This window comes from Agaricus bisporus (genome assembly GCF_000300575.1).
Source record: "Agaricus bisporus var. bisporus H97 unplaced genomic scaffold AGABI2scaffold_1, whole genome shotgun sequence".
NCBI classification, from domain to species: domain Eukaryota; kingdom Fungi; phylum Basidiomycota; class Agaricomycetes; order Agaricales; family Agaricaceae; genus Agaricus; species Agaricus bisporus.
Window position 1 is genome coordinate 1,404,936 of NW_006267344.1, and position 15,709 is coordinate 1,420,644.

Here is a 15,709-nt window from a genome sequence, read left to right on the forward strand (position 1 = left end):
TAGTGCCCCAGCCATCTGATGATCCAAACGACCCGTAAGTCTTGGCTGAGTAACCACCCACCTTTATGGCTTGACCACATCCACGATAATAGCTTGAATTGGCCTCGATGGAAGAAGGAACTATGCTTCTGGACGCTGTAAGTTGCAAACACATTATGAGCTACTTGTTAATGGAATATGATATAGAGCCTTTGCGGCGTCATTAGACGGCGCCCTTAGTCCCATGGTCGCTCCAGGATATGTTTTACTCTCACAGCAATTTGCTCTCAGTGTAGACGATGTCGCTTCTGCATTTGGGTCAATTTTGCTCGGCTTGGGTTGCTTCATGTACGAGGTTTCTCATAGACAAGAATCTCTTCAAAGCTTACGGTTGTTTAGGCTAGCTCAGAATGCCTTAGCCGCCAAGTTTGGACAAAGAATAGTGTATCTAGCCTCTGTTTTCTTGGTATGTCAGGGGGGGGTAGAAAGAACTCACGATTTGCTTATAAAATCTAGATGTTCATTTCATGCATCTGGTGCGCACTTAGCCCCAGCATTTCATCAATTCGCGCGTCCCGTGTATTTCAAGGCTTTGGGATGTCGGCCTTGCAAAGGTGGTTTCACCTCTGAATATCTTTCCAGGGTCGATGGTTTACTGATGGATGTAAACTTTCACCAGTCTCGTCGCATCGACGCTCGAACAAATTTACTTGTACGACCTTTAGTTTTATGTCACAGCTATGCAGACCGAGTTGACTTTTGTGTTCAGTGTCCACGAACGAGGCAGTCGCAACGTCATTTGGCATTTTTCAATCTTGTCAGGCATTACGCTGTCAGTGTTGTTTACGTTGGAGAACAAGAGATCATTTGAGACAGCTTAAACTTTCCCAACAGCGGACCTCTGTTATATAGCTATGTCATACAGAACCTATCATGGCAGATGGGTTTCTGGTTTGTATCAATTCCTCTTGGACTTGCAGTGATACTTGTGTTTTTCTTCGTGCCGGAGGTTAGTGAACTTTTCCAGGTCGCTTTCAGAGGTTGACCACCGATTTCTGGCTTTAGACGACCTTTATTCGAGAAACCAACAATGGCCTGAGCGAGGGGCATCGTTCTTCGGATTCCAAAGGAATCGATAATTGTGTCAATGACGAAGAAAAAAGTTCTAGCTCCAGCAACCATGTGTCACCCTCCCGCGCGAGCTATCCCCAACAATTAAAGATCTGGCACGGCACGTTCACCAACGTCAACTTGTTTAAACTGTTTCTCCGGCCATTTCCCTTCCTCCTCTCTCCAGTGGTGAGTATTCTGAGTGTTATCACCGTTGTACTTGATTGCATATACTGATGAACAATACTCAGTTCTGGTTTGTATTTCTAGCGTATGGAATGCAAACTGCTTGGCTCAGTACGCTGTTCAGTTGTTGTTTCCATTGCTTAGGATGCTGACGAACACCATAGGTTTGTTGCCAATCTGCTCCTCCACCATCTTTACCATTGAATACAATTTCACTGCTTCTCAAATTGTGAGTTTTGGTCTTCTCAGGAGCATCTTTTATTTATCATCACAAATATTAAGGGTTTAACGAATCTCGGAGGACTTGTTGGTATTGTGTTAGCAACTTTGATATCAGGTCCCTTGACGGATTGGGGAACCGTATGGTTGGCAAAGTATAATAAGGGTATTTATGAACCCGAATTCAGAATATGGTTCGTCTCTACAATGGTACTTGGTGTCTTTGGGTATGCGGGCTGGGCAGGTGAGTGATCAACTGATACATTGTCGCATCTCTTAACCTTTATGACATTAGTTGGCACGACACATAATATGCCTTGGATAGGAGCCGTCGCTTGCATGGCGTTCGTCAATTCATCCACCCTTCAAGCTTCAGATATGACCATGACTGATCACATTACATAGAATGGCTAACTTCAGCATGGTTATGAGTGGTTCAGCATCGATCACTTATTTGTTGGATACTCATGGACCTCACGCATTGCATGTGCTGGCTGTGGTCAATTTCACAAAAAACATGGTCTTATATGGGTTCACGTTCTTCGTGAATGGCATGGTCGAGAGCAGAGGTGTCAAGACATCTTTGTTGATTTTGGCTGGGTGCCAAGCCTTCTGTTGGCTTGCATCAATTCCCATGTATGTCTTCGGAAAGAGAGCCCGGTCATTTGTGAGTAGCACCCATTTTCAAGGCAAGGCGTACAGTAATAGTAGTTCAGATTGCCAGGCACCCAAGACTCTTCACAGTTGGAGACGATGGTGTTCCTTCTCATTAACGTGGTATAATAGCAGTCAAAGAAATGTATGCGCAGTTCGTTAAGAATTTGTAAAAGAAAAGTCTGGCCCATTCCAAACGTCGAAAGGGATGCAGAAGTGGTAATTATTATTAGCTTCACGAAAAATGGCCTGAGCGTCCACGAAAGCATCACGATATTCTTCTGCCTCTTGCAGATCCATCAATCCTTCAGCAAATGAAAAAATCACGTCGATGAGCTCTATCGGAAGGTGTGAGCTGAGGGCGTGCTCGAGCGCTCTCTTTATCCAATCCTTCTGTTGTGGAGCGACAGATCCCGTTGACACGATGGTTTGTATCTCGGGGTCAATGAGGTAGAACATCAATAGTAGTAGTCGTCCTTCGCGATCAGTGTCGACAAGCTCGAAGGAAGTTTGTCTATGTTGGTATATATTGGGGAAAACGAAGCTGAGCCCTTTGCGAAGTGGTATCTCACCAATATATTGGTGACAGGCGTCGCCGTCGCTGAATCCCCAAGTTCGTAAAGTAGCTCCAGCATCACCCGGAGAAAATCCACGAGGATAGGTTACGGCCATGCGATATTGTATCGAAACAGGGGTAATGTTGTCCTGAACGAGCAGGTCGCATCAGAGAAAATTAATCTCATCTGACGTGAAATACTCACTGCAGACAAACAATGGATTCCACAGGCGACTATGCGTTCGTTTCGCATACCTTTGACATGCCATGCACCACCAGCAAACCCTGGCCCTTGTGGACGCTAATATCTAAGTTAGGATGGCGACACATATATCAATTAGACCTACCAGACGCGTTTCGGTAACGTCAACAATGACTTGTAGTTTCCTCCCGCGCAAAGATACCAGGAATTTTCTGTCCTCCAGACCACCAGGATATCCAGTGTGAGGAACACTGGGTAGTTCAATAGGCCTATTCATCACCCAGTGCCGCATATCACGTTCGTATGCAGACCAACCTTCTTCGTCATCAGAGTATTCCGGAGCTTCGGGTTCTTCCCAAATAGTGTATCTACACGAGCCAGGTATTCGTTGACGGAGCGGATTATTGCGGTGCAAGTCTGTCAGCGAGTGCTCGAAAAGGGGCAAGAATTTGGTGAGACAGGTTTCGAGAAGGGTATATAGAGAAGCATGATCGTCCCTGTGGAGGTTATTGATGTACGAGAGGAACTTGACTTGGCGAGAATCGTCGACGAAGATATCAGTGGGCAAGAGAGCAAAGCGAGGGCAGACGGTATATATGTCGGGAATTGGAGGTGATGGAAGGGGCCGGGGAGTCCTGAAATTGTACCACACGAGTGTTCGATTATAAACCAGGCAATGGAGCATAGGATCAATTAAGTTAAGGGTATTACCGTCACAGCTGCGTGTGCAAGTCGGTAGATGTTCTAATTTATAAAGTGAAACCCGCAGTTCATCGTTTATTGCTGCCGAAAGGAGTGAATCAGCCTCCCAGATGCGCTCAAAGCAAGATACTTGACTGGACGAATATGGTCATAAATAGCGCAAGTGTTGTACCTATGTAACTTACCACTGGTTATCTGTATCCCTGAGAGCCGCATAGCCGGACAGCTCATCAAGGACATATTCAATCTGAAAGATGTAACGAACACAGTTGACCAACCCACTTTTCAAAGAGAAAATATTTCTGCTCCATACCTGTTGCTGAGAGAGTTCAACTTCCACTGAGGACGAGGGGGTTTTCACAAATGTAATGCTCGGTAGTTTGGCCAGCTCGCGCCATGCATTTCGAGTGCTTTCATCTTTATATTTTGTCCACCAGTGTTTTTGGGTTCGCAGGAGCGCAGAATATTTCGACATGGAAAGTTCGGCTACCTGCAGCAAGGTCAGATATACGAGCTGTCAACATGCCAGCACGGACCGTTCTCGGGTTATCTGTCGAGCCGGTGAACTAAGGGGAGTCCGGGATATCGAGAGAAAGCACTGACCTCCTACACCGCCCAAGTAGTGGATACCGAAGAGAAAGGGGTGTCGATATCCGCGATTGAAGTCGCGCAGGAGAGGCATGTCGGTGGTAGTTCTATTTTAGGAAGCATCGTATGATAATCAGGGATGTTCAATGACGAATTAGCTTCTACACCTCATCTCTGTCGCCGCCATGGTATGTCTCTTCGCTTCCCAGACCATTCCTCGCCTCATTCTTGTAACCTGTGAAGGGTTGGGAAATTCGCATGTCTGTTACCAAAGAAATGATCTATTTCTACAATACCGAGACCAAGGAATCCATGTGGACTCCACCCAAAGATATCCCCGTAGAAGAGGTGAAGAAACTCTCCGGAGCAGATAAATATGAAGAACAGTTGAACAAGCTTTTGGACGGCGAGAAAGATCAAGTTCGTGCAAGTCACCTCTTGATCAAGCACAAGGATAGCAGGCGGCCCTCTAGCTGGAAAGAGGTTGGTTCGAAAGCTTTAGTACCATAATTGTATCTCAACTGTTTCTTTCAGGCAGATATCACTCGTTCGAAGGAGGAAGCAATCGAAATAATTGAGAAGTATAAAGAAGAAATCAGCCAAGCAGAAGACAAGGCAGAGACGTTTGCAAAGTTGGCATCAGAGCATTCCGATTGCTCCTCTCACAGTAATGGAGGTGACCTTGGCTGGTTTGGTCGTGGACAGATGCAGCCCGCGTTTGAGGAGGCATCGTTCAAGTTGGAGCCGGGAAATGTAAGCGACATTGTCTCGACCGACAGTGGGGTCCACATCATATTTCGTGTGCGGTGAACAAACAACTGGACATATTGGACGTGTAGCAACTAGGTTTCTACTAGTTAGCACTCAATACTGTACTACGCGCAGACACTCTTTTAATGCCAGGCTTCACAGCAAGCGCATACTGGTGGGAGGATTCTCGCTCATCAGGCCATACCTTATATAAAGGCGTACTTCTCCATCGATAACCTTTATAAATTGCTGTGCAACAAACATGTTATCCCTAGATGTCCTTATATTCCTCTTATACAGGACTTCTTGTTGCATCGATTGTTTTCTTCGCTTTCAGTCATACCGCGATCAAAGCATTCAAAGGCTGAAAGTCGATGCCGAGTACCGGGAAAATGCCGCCTTCGGATGGCACTGTGAAGGTAGCAAAAATCTTTGTACATCCCATCAAGGTCAGCGTAGTTCTTCCTTATCTCTCGGAGACCAACTCTTATGTGTGTCCGCAGAGTTGCCGTGGGACATCCGTGGAGGCCGTGAAATACACAAAGCAGGGTCTCGAGGTATGTCGTGCCACGAGATTTTTTGAGGCCTTTCGCTAATTGAGAACCTAATCAATGAAAGAATGACAGACGTTGGTGTATCGTTGACGCCAAAACCTGCAAGATCTTAACCGCTCGCGAAGTCCCGAAAGTAAGTCCATCGAGACACTTATTACGCATGTACAAATGTCAATACAGTTGGTCTTGATTTGGCCTCATATTCGCGTCGACCCATCCTCTCCCGAGGGAGGATCGCTCCTCGTGACATTTCCCGAGGACGCTGGGTGCGATAATTTCACAGTCCCTCTGCGTCCCAGTATCGAGACGTTGAACACATGGACACTGTAAGCGAGACGCACTCGTAGAAGCTGTGGACGCGGTCTCACTCCACCTACACAGGTTGGCCGACGTTATCATGTTCTCCGAATGTCCGCCTATAGACGGTTATATTTGTCAACAGTCCATCAACGGTTCTACCGCTCCATCCGATATAATGTCGAAATACATCGAGAGGCCGGTCCATCTTGTCTACAAGGGCCCCGCGCCTCGGGCGGCTGTGGCTACGCATGAGTTCCCTGACCTAAAGGCCTTTTCACATTTCCAAGACATGTATCCGATGATGGTGTTATCCGAGGAAAACCTAGCGGCTGTGGAAGAAGAGGCTAGACCACTTGTGGGAAAGCAAAACATTGACGAGAAGTGGAAGAATGCTTCCTTGAAAGTCGAACGGTATGATTTTCTCGACGGATGTTTTTGAAAATGGGTGGTTGATGCGGTATTAGTTTCCGTCCTAATATAGTGTTCAGAGGCGCGGGAGCATTTGGGGAAGATGACTGGGAGGAGATCAGTATTGGCTCAAAGGATGCGTCCAGCATTACACTGGTGTCCAAATGTGTGCGGTGTTTGGTGAGTAATTCTGCATACGGAGTAGTCATATGTATGGTGAGCTGGGTCCGACAGCTTCCCAACGTTGACCCCGATACGGGCGTAAAGGACGCGGCGGTACCGTACAAGGTGATGATGAAGTTCAGAAAGGAGATTGATCCCGTGGAGAAGATGAAGCCTTGTTTGGGATGCAATGGGGTTCCGGAGGGAGAAGGGGAAATCAAGGTCGGGGATACTGTCTATGTAAAGAAAATGTGGTGAACTTGGAAACTTGAAATTGAATACAGTCAGGAGTAGTCACGTGCTCAGGAGTGCCTTGTGGACGACTTGTCCTCAGCGCTGATCCACTCCTCCTCCCACCATTTCCTCCCCTGGCCAGCATGATGGCCAAGACAAAATGGATCTTTGGCGGCCAGACTGCCTCCCAGCAGCCCCCGCTCGTAAAGCCGTCCCCAGACCCCGTCGCCTCCTCCGCCGACGCTAAGAAATTTGGCTACGAGAATGTACGTCTTTCCCTCTTACCCTTATCTCGCTACCCACAGTACTTTCTTCCTCCAGTTTGGCAATACCTGGTCTGCCCTCCTGTCCCTATCCGACCTCTCCTGAACTAAAAGTTCTATCCCACAGCTATGTCAACTCTGTTCTCCAAACCCTCTACTTCTGTGGCCCCTTCCGGGACTTGATTATACAGGCGGAGGACTCTTCATTTCCTCGTGGATCGTCTTCGATTTCCCAAGACGCGCAGGCCAAGCCTATACTCCCTATCGTTCCGGTCCGTCGTGTTCCGGAACGCAAGCTTTCTACGTCGGGCAGCCCTTCTGACACGCCATCCGCTGCGATAGCACATCCCCACCCTATTCCTTCATCTTCACCTACTCTATTTTCTGCCCTTCGCTCGCTATTCCTTTACATATCCACACATCCCGGAGATAAGGGTACAATTTCTCCTCGCACATTCATCGACAAATTGAAGGAAACTAAGGAGGATTTTCGCTCCACTATGCATCAAGACGCACATGAATTCCTGAATCACTTGTTGAACATGATAGTCGAGGAGATAGAGGAGGAAAGGAAGTCGGCGCAAAATAACACTCTCGGCGAAGATTGCGAGTCTGCATTCTTTTCTTGCAATTCTTTCGTACTGATTATCTTATTATAGTGAGTAGCTCGGTGGCCACCCTTGCATCCCCGCCTACTATAGTCACTGCCACAACAAGCTCGAACTCAGGAAGTTTACCTCAGGAAGCAACCCTAGTGCATAAGCTCTTCGAGGGGGTTCTGACCAGCGAAACCCGGTGTCTAACTTGTGAAACGGTGGGTATCACCTCCATGCTCTTATCACCCCAATGTTAATGATCTTCAGGTATCTTCTCGTGACGAGTCTTTCCTGGACCTTTCGATAGACATAGAACAAAACTCGAGCGTAACCGCTTGCCTGAGGTCTTTCAGTGCCAGTGAGATGCTTTGTCAGAGGAACAAATTCTTGTGTGATGCATGTTGTGATCTTCAGGAGGCAGAAAAGCGGTGGGTGATATCTGTCTACCGTTTTTTCTTTGACAAACTCATTGTCCCGTGTCGTTGTATCTGAAGAATGAAGATCAAGAAATTGCCGAACGTTCTGGCCTTGCACCTCAAACGTTTCAAGTTCCAAGAGGACGTTCAAAAATATATCAAATTAACTTATCGCGTCACATTTCCTTTTGAGTTACGGTTATTCAATACTGTGGACGACTTAGAGAATGCCGACCGCTTGTATGAGCTTTTTGCTATAGTAGTCCATCTCGGAAAGTAAGCAAAATAAGCCATTCTCATTTCTACGTCCAACATGCACTGAACTTTCTTCTAGTGGGCCTCACCATGGCCACTATATATCCATCGTCAAGTCGGTTGGATCTTGGCTTGTGTTTGACGACGATAATGTATACCCTATACCTGAGGTCGAGATCCCTAAATACTTTGGCGATTCTAATTCCGGATCGGCATACGTGCTATACTACCAGGCCACAGACATCAATCTTTCTGCCCTGGGACTTAAACCCTCTGAAAGCGAACGATTTCCCGTGCATGAACCTCCACCTCACGTCGCTGATGCCCGGTTTGGAACACCTTCGCAACTTGGCCAAACAATGCCCCTCCTACCCCCTGGTCTCAATGAAGATGGCGCTTTGGCTTCTGCTACTTTCTCTATACCCGCTAATCGTAAATTGCCCTCGAATGTTGGAGGCGGTTTGCCTGTGGGTGAGCCTCTTCCAGTCACTCCTCCGACACCAGGCCCCCCTTCCTCGAATCGCAAACCATTGGCTCCTATTCGTCACGATTCCGGGAGACCGGCAACTGCTGGTGACAAGCCAGGACGGTCGTTGCAGGCCGATTCTTCACGATTTCCCCTGCATTCTGCTTCGTCTCCCTCTTTGGCGGTCGCTGACGATCCATCTGCTATTCCGCCTGTGCCTCCCATGCCTCCTCTCTCACCTCCGACTCCATTAACACCTACAGTCCCTGCCAAATTAAATGACAAGGCCAAAGAAAAGGAGAAAGATAGAGATATCGAAAAATCTCGAAAAGAATCTAAGGCTGGGAGTTGGTTCAAGAGGAGGAGCTTCCGTTTAGGTGAGAAGTCAAAAGGCGACAAGAGTCACGATGATACGCCGTCGTCTGCTACGAAGTTTAAAATTACACCTCAACTCAAGCGCAAGTCTTCTATCGGAGCGGTAGTTACTTCCAGTAAAGCCACCAATGGAGTGAATTCCCAGCTAGAACCTCCGCACGTATCATCCACAGCATCATCAAACACATCTTCGAATGCGACGAATAAGAGTATTCTTTCTTCTGGAACAGCCTTGTCATCCCCGTCGACCTCAGCTTCGTCTTCCCACCCCCCTATCCATTCCAAGAACCCGTCAAGGCCCGTTACAAGTCCTCATCCCGATACCCACGTTCATCTTTCCCCCTCGAGGAAACTGTCTTTTACGCCCCTCGCTCGAGGGTCAATAGATAACCATAGCAGTCCATTGAACAACAATCATATCCTTCAAGGCCCCCGACCTGCTACTGTCCCAGGGACAGTACCAATATCGGGTGGGAATAGGCAGTTACCACCTATACCAACAATGCCGCCTAATTCTCGGGGAGAATCACCGATCATGAATGGGACAGGACCACCCGTATTTGACCCAATAAATTTATACCCGTCTGACGTCCTTGAACGTGCTCCATTCATCGGGACAAGTGAGAGGGCCTCTCAGTGGGAGGCTCACTCTCGCTCGATATCTACATCCGATTCGACTTTGAACATTTCCCACCCCTCTTCTTCTATTCAAAACAGTAATCTGAATGGTGATAAAAGAAGCCAAACAATTGAAAGCAATACCTCTAGCGCACCTTTCAAACGCGCAACAAGGAAACTAAGCTTGACTGCGCCTTTGCGTGGACTTGGAGGGAAAAAGGAGAAGGATAAAGATAAAGATGGGGAGAAACGCAAAGAGAAACATCCGCCGAATTCGTTTATGCAGCGGCTTTAATCCGAGAGAATTATATCAAGGGAATCCTTTTCCGTTATCATTATGGTTATTCCTCAACATCATATCTTATTGTGGAGCCACTTTTTTCTGTTTAACACTGTTAAAACATTTTCATTGTACTTGTCCTTGGAAGCATTAGTCGTTAAATATTGTCGCTATCTGTATTCCAATCATTCGTGTAGCATTGAAGGAGTATTGTTGCCGTTGAGCCGTCATTCAGGATGATGGAGAAAGCCTCAGAATACATGAAATGCCCATGAAGAGTGCGAGCCTCATTATTGGCGGGTCGCTCAACCGCGACGCATAATGCACAGGACTTAGGTATATCATTCAGTAAGAGATCGATCATATTTTAATTATAAGAATAGCTATTTACGGTACACGACAGATAAATGCAAAGAAAGCACAGTAACCACCAGGGCTAGTGTCCTCGACTTTGAGGATTATACCCACCAGGCATAGGTACATTATGGGCATCAGTATGAATACATTCTTTGGTAATGTTCCAACAACCTTGCTCTACAATTTCTTGTGACATTCTCTCCTTCCAGGCATCAAACCTCACATCCGGCTCAACGCTTTTGGCCATATCCAAGATTCTTACACAAAGTTCTCCGTCTATAGCGACGCATATTCTTCCTATAGATTCATCCCAAGTGATAGCACTGATGCCCAGTCCGAAAGTAGCAGAGTCCTCGACCGGGATATCAATGGTTCCATAAATGCCATTTGGAACCTTTCGGCGCGTTTTGCGCAAGAAGGATAGAGAATTGTCGGCAGGTTTTTCAGGATATGACCTGTCCTGGATTTCGGGCGAGATATAACGTCGAAGTTTGATCATGGAGGGAGAAGCTCTCAAATCATCATATTTGGTGGTATAAAAAATAGCACGATATCCACCTGGGAGGACATGTGCTACTTCGGGATCCGTAATGTGACAACTCTGCGCCATGGAAAATTTGCCGGCGGATGCGAATTCTGCTTCATACTCAGGAGTGATTCCGCCCGGGGGCTCCGTTGGGATAACAGTATACCGAGGAATGTAATTTATGTGGCCATCTGGGGTTTGTTCGTACATTGGCCAGAGGCAGAAATGGAACAGGCCACTAGGGTAATCATGCTCAAAAAAGATGGAAATGGGAGGTACTGGGTCAGGTTGTAACTTGGGAAGTGGCGTGGACAGATTAAGGGAGGCATCGGGGTCGGAGATGGTGGCTTTTATTAGGGTATTGGGCGGCACTTGGCGGGCGACGATACCGTGCGTGGCAGTTATTTCTTGATTGTGCGTAGGGAAGGGATAGAGTTCGACGACCCATTCTTCGACCTCAAACCCGATGCACTGGCGGACGACGAGGATCTGTCTTTGCCTTGGGAGAGGGAGAATCGCTTTAATATGCTGAAGAGAGAGGGTCGGATAAGCGTTGAAGGCGAGAAGTACTTGTACGGACCTCAAATCTGAATTCTTCGTTTTCCGTGCATTCTACAGTTATAGTCTCGTGATGGGCGCAGCGGAAGAAGACGATATAACGTTCATTGACTACGAAAGTCAACCATGCTTCGTCGTCAATGGTAAACATGGCAAGGGAGGAAACATCCCGGTCCAATTCACAACTGCTGACGAATCGGAGTGGAGGTGAATCTAGCACCTCGATACGTCTGCGGTGTTCTTCCGAGCCCCAGGCTATGTAGGGATCACAGAGGTATTCGAGCTCACAGAGAGGAGTGAAAAAGACGAGGACTTCGGAAAAATATGGATGCTTCCCATCTATGGTATGTTCGCCACTGAATTGCGAGATATCGGGAAGGTTCTGTGAGAGGGGATCGTCGAACTCGCTAAGGACGTCGGTAAGTATAGAGGTACTCAAAGCGAGAAAATGGTAACAAACCTGACAGGTGCGCCCGTGGCATAGCGGCGTCTTACGCAAGACACTATGATGCCGTATTGGCCATTGACTCGGAGATATTTAGCAGTAAGTTTAAATGCCTTTGTGTGGACCGGAACGCGTGCGATTGCCTGAGGCCCGGAGGGATGGTCCAGAACATAGAGGGCAATATAATAGCGAAAATTTCCCCTGTCCTTTATGGAGGCGCAGAGATATTTGCCACCGGGCAGAAGAACCATATCAAGTACTTGATAGTGTGTTTCAACAAGAAAACGATCAATGACTTTGGGCTTTGGATTGCGCCAGTTGTCGTCAAGAGAGACGGTGCGAGAGACTATCTGTTCTATCTCATAGTAACTATTTGTGTAGTCGATGTCCGGACGGAGATTAACAGCGGGGTGGTGATTCATGCGTTGTAGGAAACGCCCCCAGATTGAAGGCTCGTGGGTGATGAGAAAGAGAGCCTTGTTGACCTACGAGATAGTGAGTAAGAAAGTACAGTGAAAAGGACGATGGGGCATACGCGTCGAAGACAAATGATGTCCTCAAGCGAGAGGCACGGAAAGATGTGGTCAAGATAGACGTGGAGAGGGACGCGGAGGAAGAAGCAGGAGGGATATTGCTTTGAATACTGAGCGAGGCCATTTCCCTTGCAGAAGGCGGGGAGAAGGTCTGAGATGGAGGTGAGAAAGGACGACATTGGGCGGTTGCGATCATGGGTGGGGAGTACTTGAGGCAGGGACAAACAACGCGCGCCATATTGGGATAAGGGGCTTCCTTATTGGGAGTAAGGAGGTGTTTGGCCGTATTTAGCTTGAGCTTCTCCGAGGTGGAATCCGTGACCGGGGCCCTCTGCGATCAACATGGCTCAGAGCAGCCCGACCGAGCTCTTTCTTCCCCAGTTCTTTCCCTTCCCCATCACCATCGTCACCCTCGACGCTCAGCCACGCGACACCGTCCAACGCGGCACCCGCCTTCTCACATATTCCTTCGTTCACATCTCCCATTCTGCCGACCTCACTCCAGAAACCCGCTTTGGAACCTGGGATGCAGCCATAGAAGGCACGCTCGACTCGTGGAAATTCAACGCGGGAGATATCGTATCCAGAAACAAGGCAAAACGCTCCCCCGCCCTCGTGATTGTCGAGCCGTGCAAACATGGCATCCAAGTAAGCGGCCTCTGTGTCATTTGTGGCAAGGACATGACCAAGTACGTCCCCATCACCAAACTTTTCCTTCTTCATGCTCAATCAATCGCAGCATAGACTATACTGGTTTTGCAGATACCTCTCGTGCCTCAATCCAAATGACCCACTCCGCCAATGGGCCTACCGTCTCCCTTGAAGAAGCCCAACGTATCGAACGCGAATCGGCAGAGCATCTTCTCAAATCCCGCAAGCTCTCTCTCATCGTAGATCTTGACCAGACAATTGTACACGCCACTGTTGATCCTACAGTCGGCGAATGGATAGCGGAAGGTGAAGCTTGGGAGGCTCGCCAAACCCCAAAAGCGTCAACAACGCCTCAGCCCTCTGACAAATCTGACGATACCAATTCCGACTCTGATGATAATGACGAATGTAATCCCAATTGGGAAGCCCTCAAGGACGTGAAAAAGTTTCGCCTCGGCCCAGAGTCCTTCTCGACACCATATGCAAGGGGTCCTCAGAGATCAAAAGGGAAGCATAAAATGGTCGAGAATGAGGGGTGCATGTATTATATAAAACCAAGGTGTGATCAAATCGATGATTCATGGCCATTTTCCTGACCTTTTCCTCTTAAGACCTGGCTGGAAAGAGTTCTTGATGGACATGGCGACAAAATATGATATGCACGTCTATACTATGGGCACCCGTGCCTATGCAGAGGAAGTCTGTGCGGCCATTGATCCAGACGGAAGTGTGTTCAAAAGTAGGATACTTAGTAGGGATGAAAGCGGGAGTAAGTCCATTCAGTTGGCCTTCGCGTATATTACACCAACCCCCCCGGAACAGGTCTGACTCAAAAAAGTCTGCAACGATTATTTCCCTGTGACACCTCAATGGTAGTCATAATCGATGACAGAGCAGACGTTTGGGAATGGAGCCCTAATTTGATTAAAGTTATTCCATGTATATCTCTCTCTAATTTCCACAACTCCACAAGCTTCACTCACACGCCTTGCAGATGATTTCTTTATTGGTATTGGAGATATCAATTCCAGTTTCTTAGCAAAGGTCAATCCTCTCACTCCATCGCCTACTGCTACGGCTTCGCAACAACCCGAACCATCTGGTGAATCGGTCCCAGGTTCAATAGTCAATGGCGCTGACACTGCGACAACAGCCAGTGCGTTACCTGACACAGCCAAGCCTCCCACACCGGAAGAGATGGACAGTGCTGAACTCGAAAAAAAAATCATGCTCTCAACCAACAACGCTGCTTTGGATGAACAGTTTGAACAGAGGCCACTCGCAAAGAAACAAGAAGAGCTGCAAGGTACTGTCGTTAGTGAGACCAGTAGCACCTCTTCCCAAGCTTCAGACTCCAAGAATAAGCTCGAAAACGATACACCCACAGAAGAGTCTCCCACCCCGCAGACCGAGAAACCGATGCAGGCTCTACTCAAAAACGATGATGCTGAACTAAATCGAATTGGAAAGGTCAAGCTTCTCTGAATGAAGGGTGCCAACGCTGACAGGTTTACATCTACAGCTTCTAGATGAGGTCCACAGACGCTTTTTTGAAGCCTATGATTCACGTCTCCCTGACAAACCCCGGCGCAGAGGAGTTTTATCAAATAATAAGGGTTTCAATGTGACCGTATGTTGCTTGGCTCTATACTTACTGATCTTTGAAATTGATCGGCATCGTAGACAATAATTCCGCGGTTACGTTCTGAAGTACTTGGTGGTCTTCATCTCGTATTCTCCGGTGTTATTCCCCTGGACACGCCTCCAGAAACAACAGAATTCTGGCGTCTCGCACGCATGTTCGGCGCGAAATGTCATACTGACCTCACTCCCGATGTGACGCACGTAATAACAGCGAAGGTAAAGCCATTGGGTTTGCTCGTCCTAGATCTGACATTCTTGTTGTAGCGTGGCACCAAAAAGGTCGAAACCGCACGTCAACGAGGAGGTATCAAGATAGTTCGTCCCGAGTGGTTCAATGATTCGATCGCGCTTTGGCATCGACAAGACGAAACACCATACCTTTTTTACGATCCGTCTAATGCTGCAACCTCAACGAGTCCGTTGATTTCTGAGCACCAAATTTCGTCGGATCCGGAACCAGATGCGGATGACTGGGACGTTGATCCGGCCGAACTTAAGGCTCAAGTTGAACATGAAGGAGATCGGAAAACCAGTGGAGGTGCGCTTCACCTTGAAGAAATTGATTGGAACGATATCAATGATGAGGTTGAGGCCGCTATGATGGAGAGCGATGATGAAAGCGCGGATGGAAGGAGTATGGGAATGAAGAGTGAAGAGGAGTCCACAGACGAAGTAAGTGTGGCCGACAGGTATGTTGTTATGATCATTTCATCAGAGATGGTAACCAATTCTTCGACAGTGCAAATACTACACCCAAAATGAGGAGAAAACGGCTAAGAAGTGTCACGCCTTCGGATACGCATAGTCGAAATGGTGATGACTCCCTACGCTCACCGTTGGCTAAGCGGAAAAAAGTGGCTGCGGATCGATATTCTAGGCTGCACCATGGTATCACAGCAGACCAGTTGGAATCAAATAACGTCGAGGAGGTACCTGAGACTTCGATGATGCGGTCTACCCTGTTTGGCAATACGATGAATGGTGATAATCCGGAGCATGAATCGGATGAAGGTGAGGGAGATGACGTTGAAGACGACTTCTTGGCCAGAGATCTGCTGGAAGACATGGGATAGTTTCTGTTATTGCGGCTTTTCTGATAACCTATTATTTGCACTTTCTTGA

General features: G+C 47.7%; 8 protein-coding genes across 8 annotated transcripts; 6 read left to right on the forward strand and 2 right to left on the reverse strand.

Annotated features, from left to right (window-relative positions):
• The first annotated feature begins 38 nt into the window (after positions 1-38).
• AGABI2DRAFT_214100 (hypothetical protein) lies at positions 39-2,334 on the forward strand. The gene is made up of 12 exons (XM_006454206.1): positions 39-137; positions 187-327; positions 379-445; positions 496-593; positions 659-691; positions 749-811; positions 874-988; positions 1,045-1,302; positions 1,558-1,738; positions 1,790-1,838; positions 1,900-2,161; positions 2,211-2,334. Exons 2-12 carry the CDS (start codon positions 224-226, stop codon positions 2,265-2,267), a joined length of 1,287 nt encoding a protein of 428 aa, XP_006454269.1. The 5' UTR covers positions 39-137; positions 187-223; the 3' UTR covers positions 2,268-2,334.
• On the reverse strand, positions 2,306-4,297 carry AGABI2DRAFT_197170 (hypothetical protein). Its single transcript, XM_006454207.1, has 7 exons — positions 4,212-4,297; positions 4,145-4,158; positions 3,922-4,098; positions 3,794-3,855; positions 3,052-3,742; positions 2,910-3,005; positions 2,306-2,853 (listed from the first exon to the last, which is right to left on the reverse strand). Exons 1-7 carry the CDS (start codon positions 4,288-4,290, stop codon positions 2,308-2,310), a joined length of 1,665 nt encoding a protein of 554 aa, XP_006454270.1. The 5' UTR covers positions 4,291-4,297; the 3' UTR covers positions 2,306-2,307.
• A 66-nt stretch (positions 4,298-4,363) lies between these two features.
• On the forward strand, positions 4,364-5,262 carry AGABI2DRAFT_189546 (hypothetical protein). The gene is made up of 3 exons (XM_006454208.1): positions 4,364-4,384; positions 4,440-4,679; positions 4,731-5,262. The coding sequence occupies exons 1-3, from the start codon at positions 4,382-4,384 to the stop codon at positions 5,004-5,006; spliced, it is 519 nt and encodes a 172-aa protein (XP_006454271.1). The 5' UTR covers positions 4,364-4,381; the 3' UTR covers positions 5,007-5,262.
• Positions 5,236-6,668, forward strand: AGABI2DRAFT_189547 (hypothetical protein). The gene is made up of 7 exons (XM_006454209.1): positions 5,236-5,395; positions 5,450-5,503; positions 5,565-5,633; positions 5,681-5,826; positions 5,882-6,211; positions 6,265-6,388; positions 6,443-6,668. The coding sequence occupies exons 1-7, from the start codon at positions 5,321-5,323 to the stop codon at positions 6,626-6,628; spliced, it is 984 nt and encodes a 327-aa protein (XP_006454272.1). The 5' UTR covers positions 5,236-5,320; the 3' UTR covers positions 6,629-6,668.
• A 60-nt stretch (positions 6,669-6,728) lies between these two features.
• AGABI2DRAFT_214110 (hypothetical protein) lies at positions 6,729-7,084 on the forward strand (the record flags this gene model as incomplete). The annotated part of the gene is made up of 3 exons (XM_006454210.1): positions 6,729-6,870; positions 6,926-6,939; positions 6,995-7,084. Coding segments are annotated over exons 1-3 (225 nt in total), but the record flags the coding sequence as incomplete, so codon positions are not given.
• A 157-nt stretch (positions 7,085-7,241) lies between these two features.
• AGABI2DRAFT_53794 (hypothetical protein) lies at positions 7,242-8,370 on the forward strand (the record flags this gene model as incomplete). Its single annotated transcript, XM_006454211.1, has 5 exons — positions 7,242-7,441; positions 7,600-7,681; positions 7,731-7,891; positions 7,958-8,155; positions 8,214-8,370. Coding segments are annotated over 5 exons (798 nt in total), but the record flags the coding sequence as incomplete, so codon positions are not given.
• A 1,939-nt stretch (positions 8,371-10,309) lies between these two features.
• AGABI2DRAFT_175891 (hypothetical protein) lies at positions 10,310-12,471 on the reverse strand (the record flags this gene model as incomplete). Its single annotated transcript, XM_006454212.1, has 4 exons — positions 10,310-11,284; positions 11,337-11,721; positions 11,775-12,244; positions 12,295-12,471. The coding sequence occupies 4 exons, from the start codon at positions 12,469-12,471 to the stop codon at positions 10,310-10,312; spliced, it is 2,007 nt and encodes a 668-aa protein (XP_006454275.1).
• A 163-nt stretch (positions 12,472-12,634) lies between these two features.
• Positions 12,635-15,660, forward strand: AGABI2DRAFT_114027 (hypothetical protein; the record flags this gene model as incomplete). The annotated part of the gene is made up of 9 exons (XM_006454213.1): positions 12,635-12,981; positions 13,032-13,502; positions 13,555-13,712; positions 13,938-14,045; positions 14,097-14,413; positions 14,466-14,573; positions 14,627-14,803; positions 14,852-15,276; positions 15,327-15,660. 9 exons carry the CDS (start codon positions 12,635-12,637, stop codon positions 15,658-15,660), a joined length of 2,445 nt encoding a protein of 814 aa, XP_006454276.1.
• Between the last annotated feature and the right edge of the window lie 49 nt (positions 15,661-15,709).

What these genes read in the sequence shown, in the direction of transcription:
- AGABI2DRAFT_189547 (XM_006454209.1), top strand. Translation starts at nt 5,321, where the DNA reads ATGCCGAGTACCGGGAAAATGCCGCCTTCGGATGGCACTGTGAAGGTA. An exon ending in TCTTTGTACATCCCATCAAG is followed by an intron (nt 5,396 to 5,449) that starts GTCAGCGTAGTT and finishes GTGTGTCCGCAG; the next exon opens with AGTTGCCGTGGGACATCCGT. An exon ending in GCTTCCTTGAAAGTCGAACG is followed by an intron (nt 6,212 to 6,264) that starts GTATGATTTTCT and finishes ATGCGGTATTAG; the next exon opens with TTTCCGTCCTAATATAGTGT.
- AGABI2DRAFT_189546 (XM_006454208.1), top strand. An exon ending in GGCCCTCTAGCTGGAAAGAG is followed by an intron (nt 4,680 to 4,730) that starts GTTGGTTCGAAA and finishes TGTTTCTTTCAG; the next exon opens with GCAGATATCACTCGTTCGAA.
- AGABI2DRAFT_197170 (XM_006454207.1), bottom strand. Translation starts at nt 4,290, where the DNA reads ATGCCTCTCCTGCGCGACTTCAATCGCGGATATCGACACCCCTTTCTC. An exon ending in AGGGATACAGATAACCAGTG is followed by an intron (nt 3,743 to 3,793) that starts GTAAGTTACATA and finishes ATATTCGTCCAG; the next exon opens with TCAAGTATCTTGCTTTGAGC. An exon ending in GAATCCATTGTTTGTCTGCA is followed by an intron (nt 2,854 to 2,909) that starts GTGAGTATTTCA and finishes CTGCTCGTTCAG; the next exon opens with GACAACATTACCCCTGTTTC.
- AGABI2DRAFT_214100 (XM_006454206.1), top strand. Translation starts at nt 224, where the DNA reads ATGGTCGCTCCAGGATATGTTTTACTCTCACAGCAATTTGCTCTCAGT. An exon ending in GGGATGTCGGCCTTGCAAAG is followed by an intron (nt 594 to 658) that starts GTGGTTTCACCT and finishes AACTTTCACCAG; the next exon opens with TCTCGTCGCATCGACGCTCG. An exon ending in ACGCTCGAACAAATTTACTT is followed by an intron (nt 692 to 748) that starts GTACGACCTTTA and finishes TTTTGTGTTCAG; the next exon opens with TGTCCACGAACGAGGCAGTC.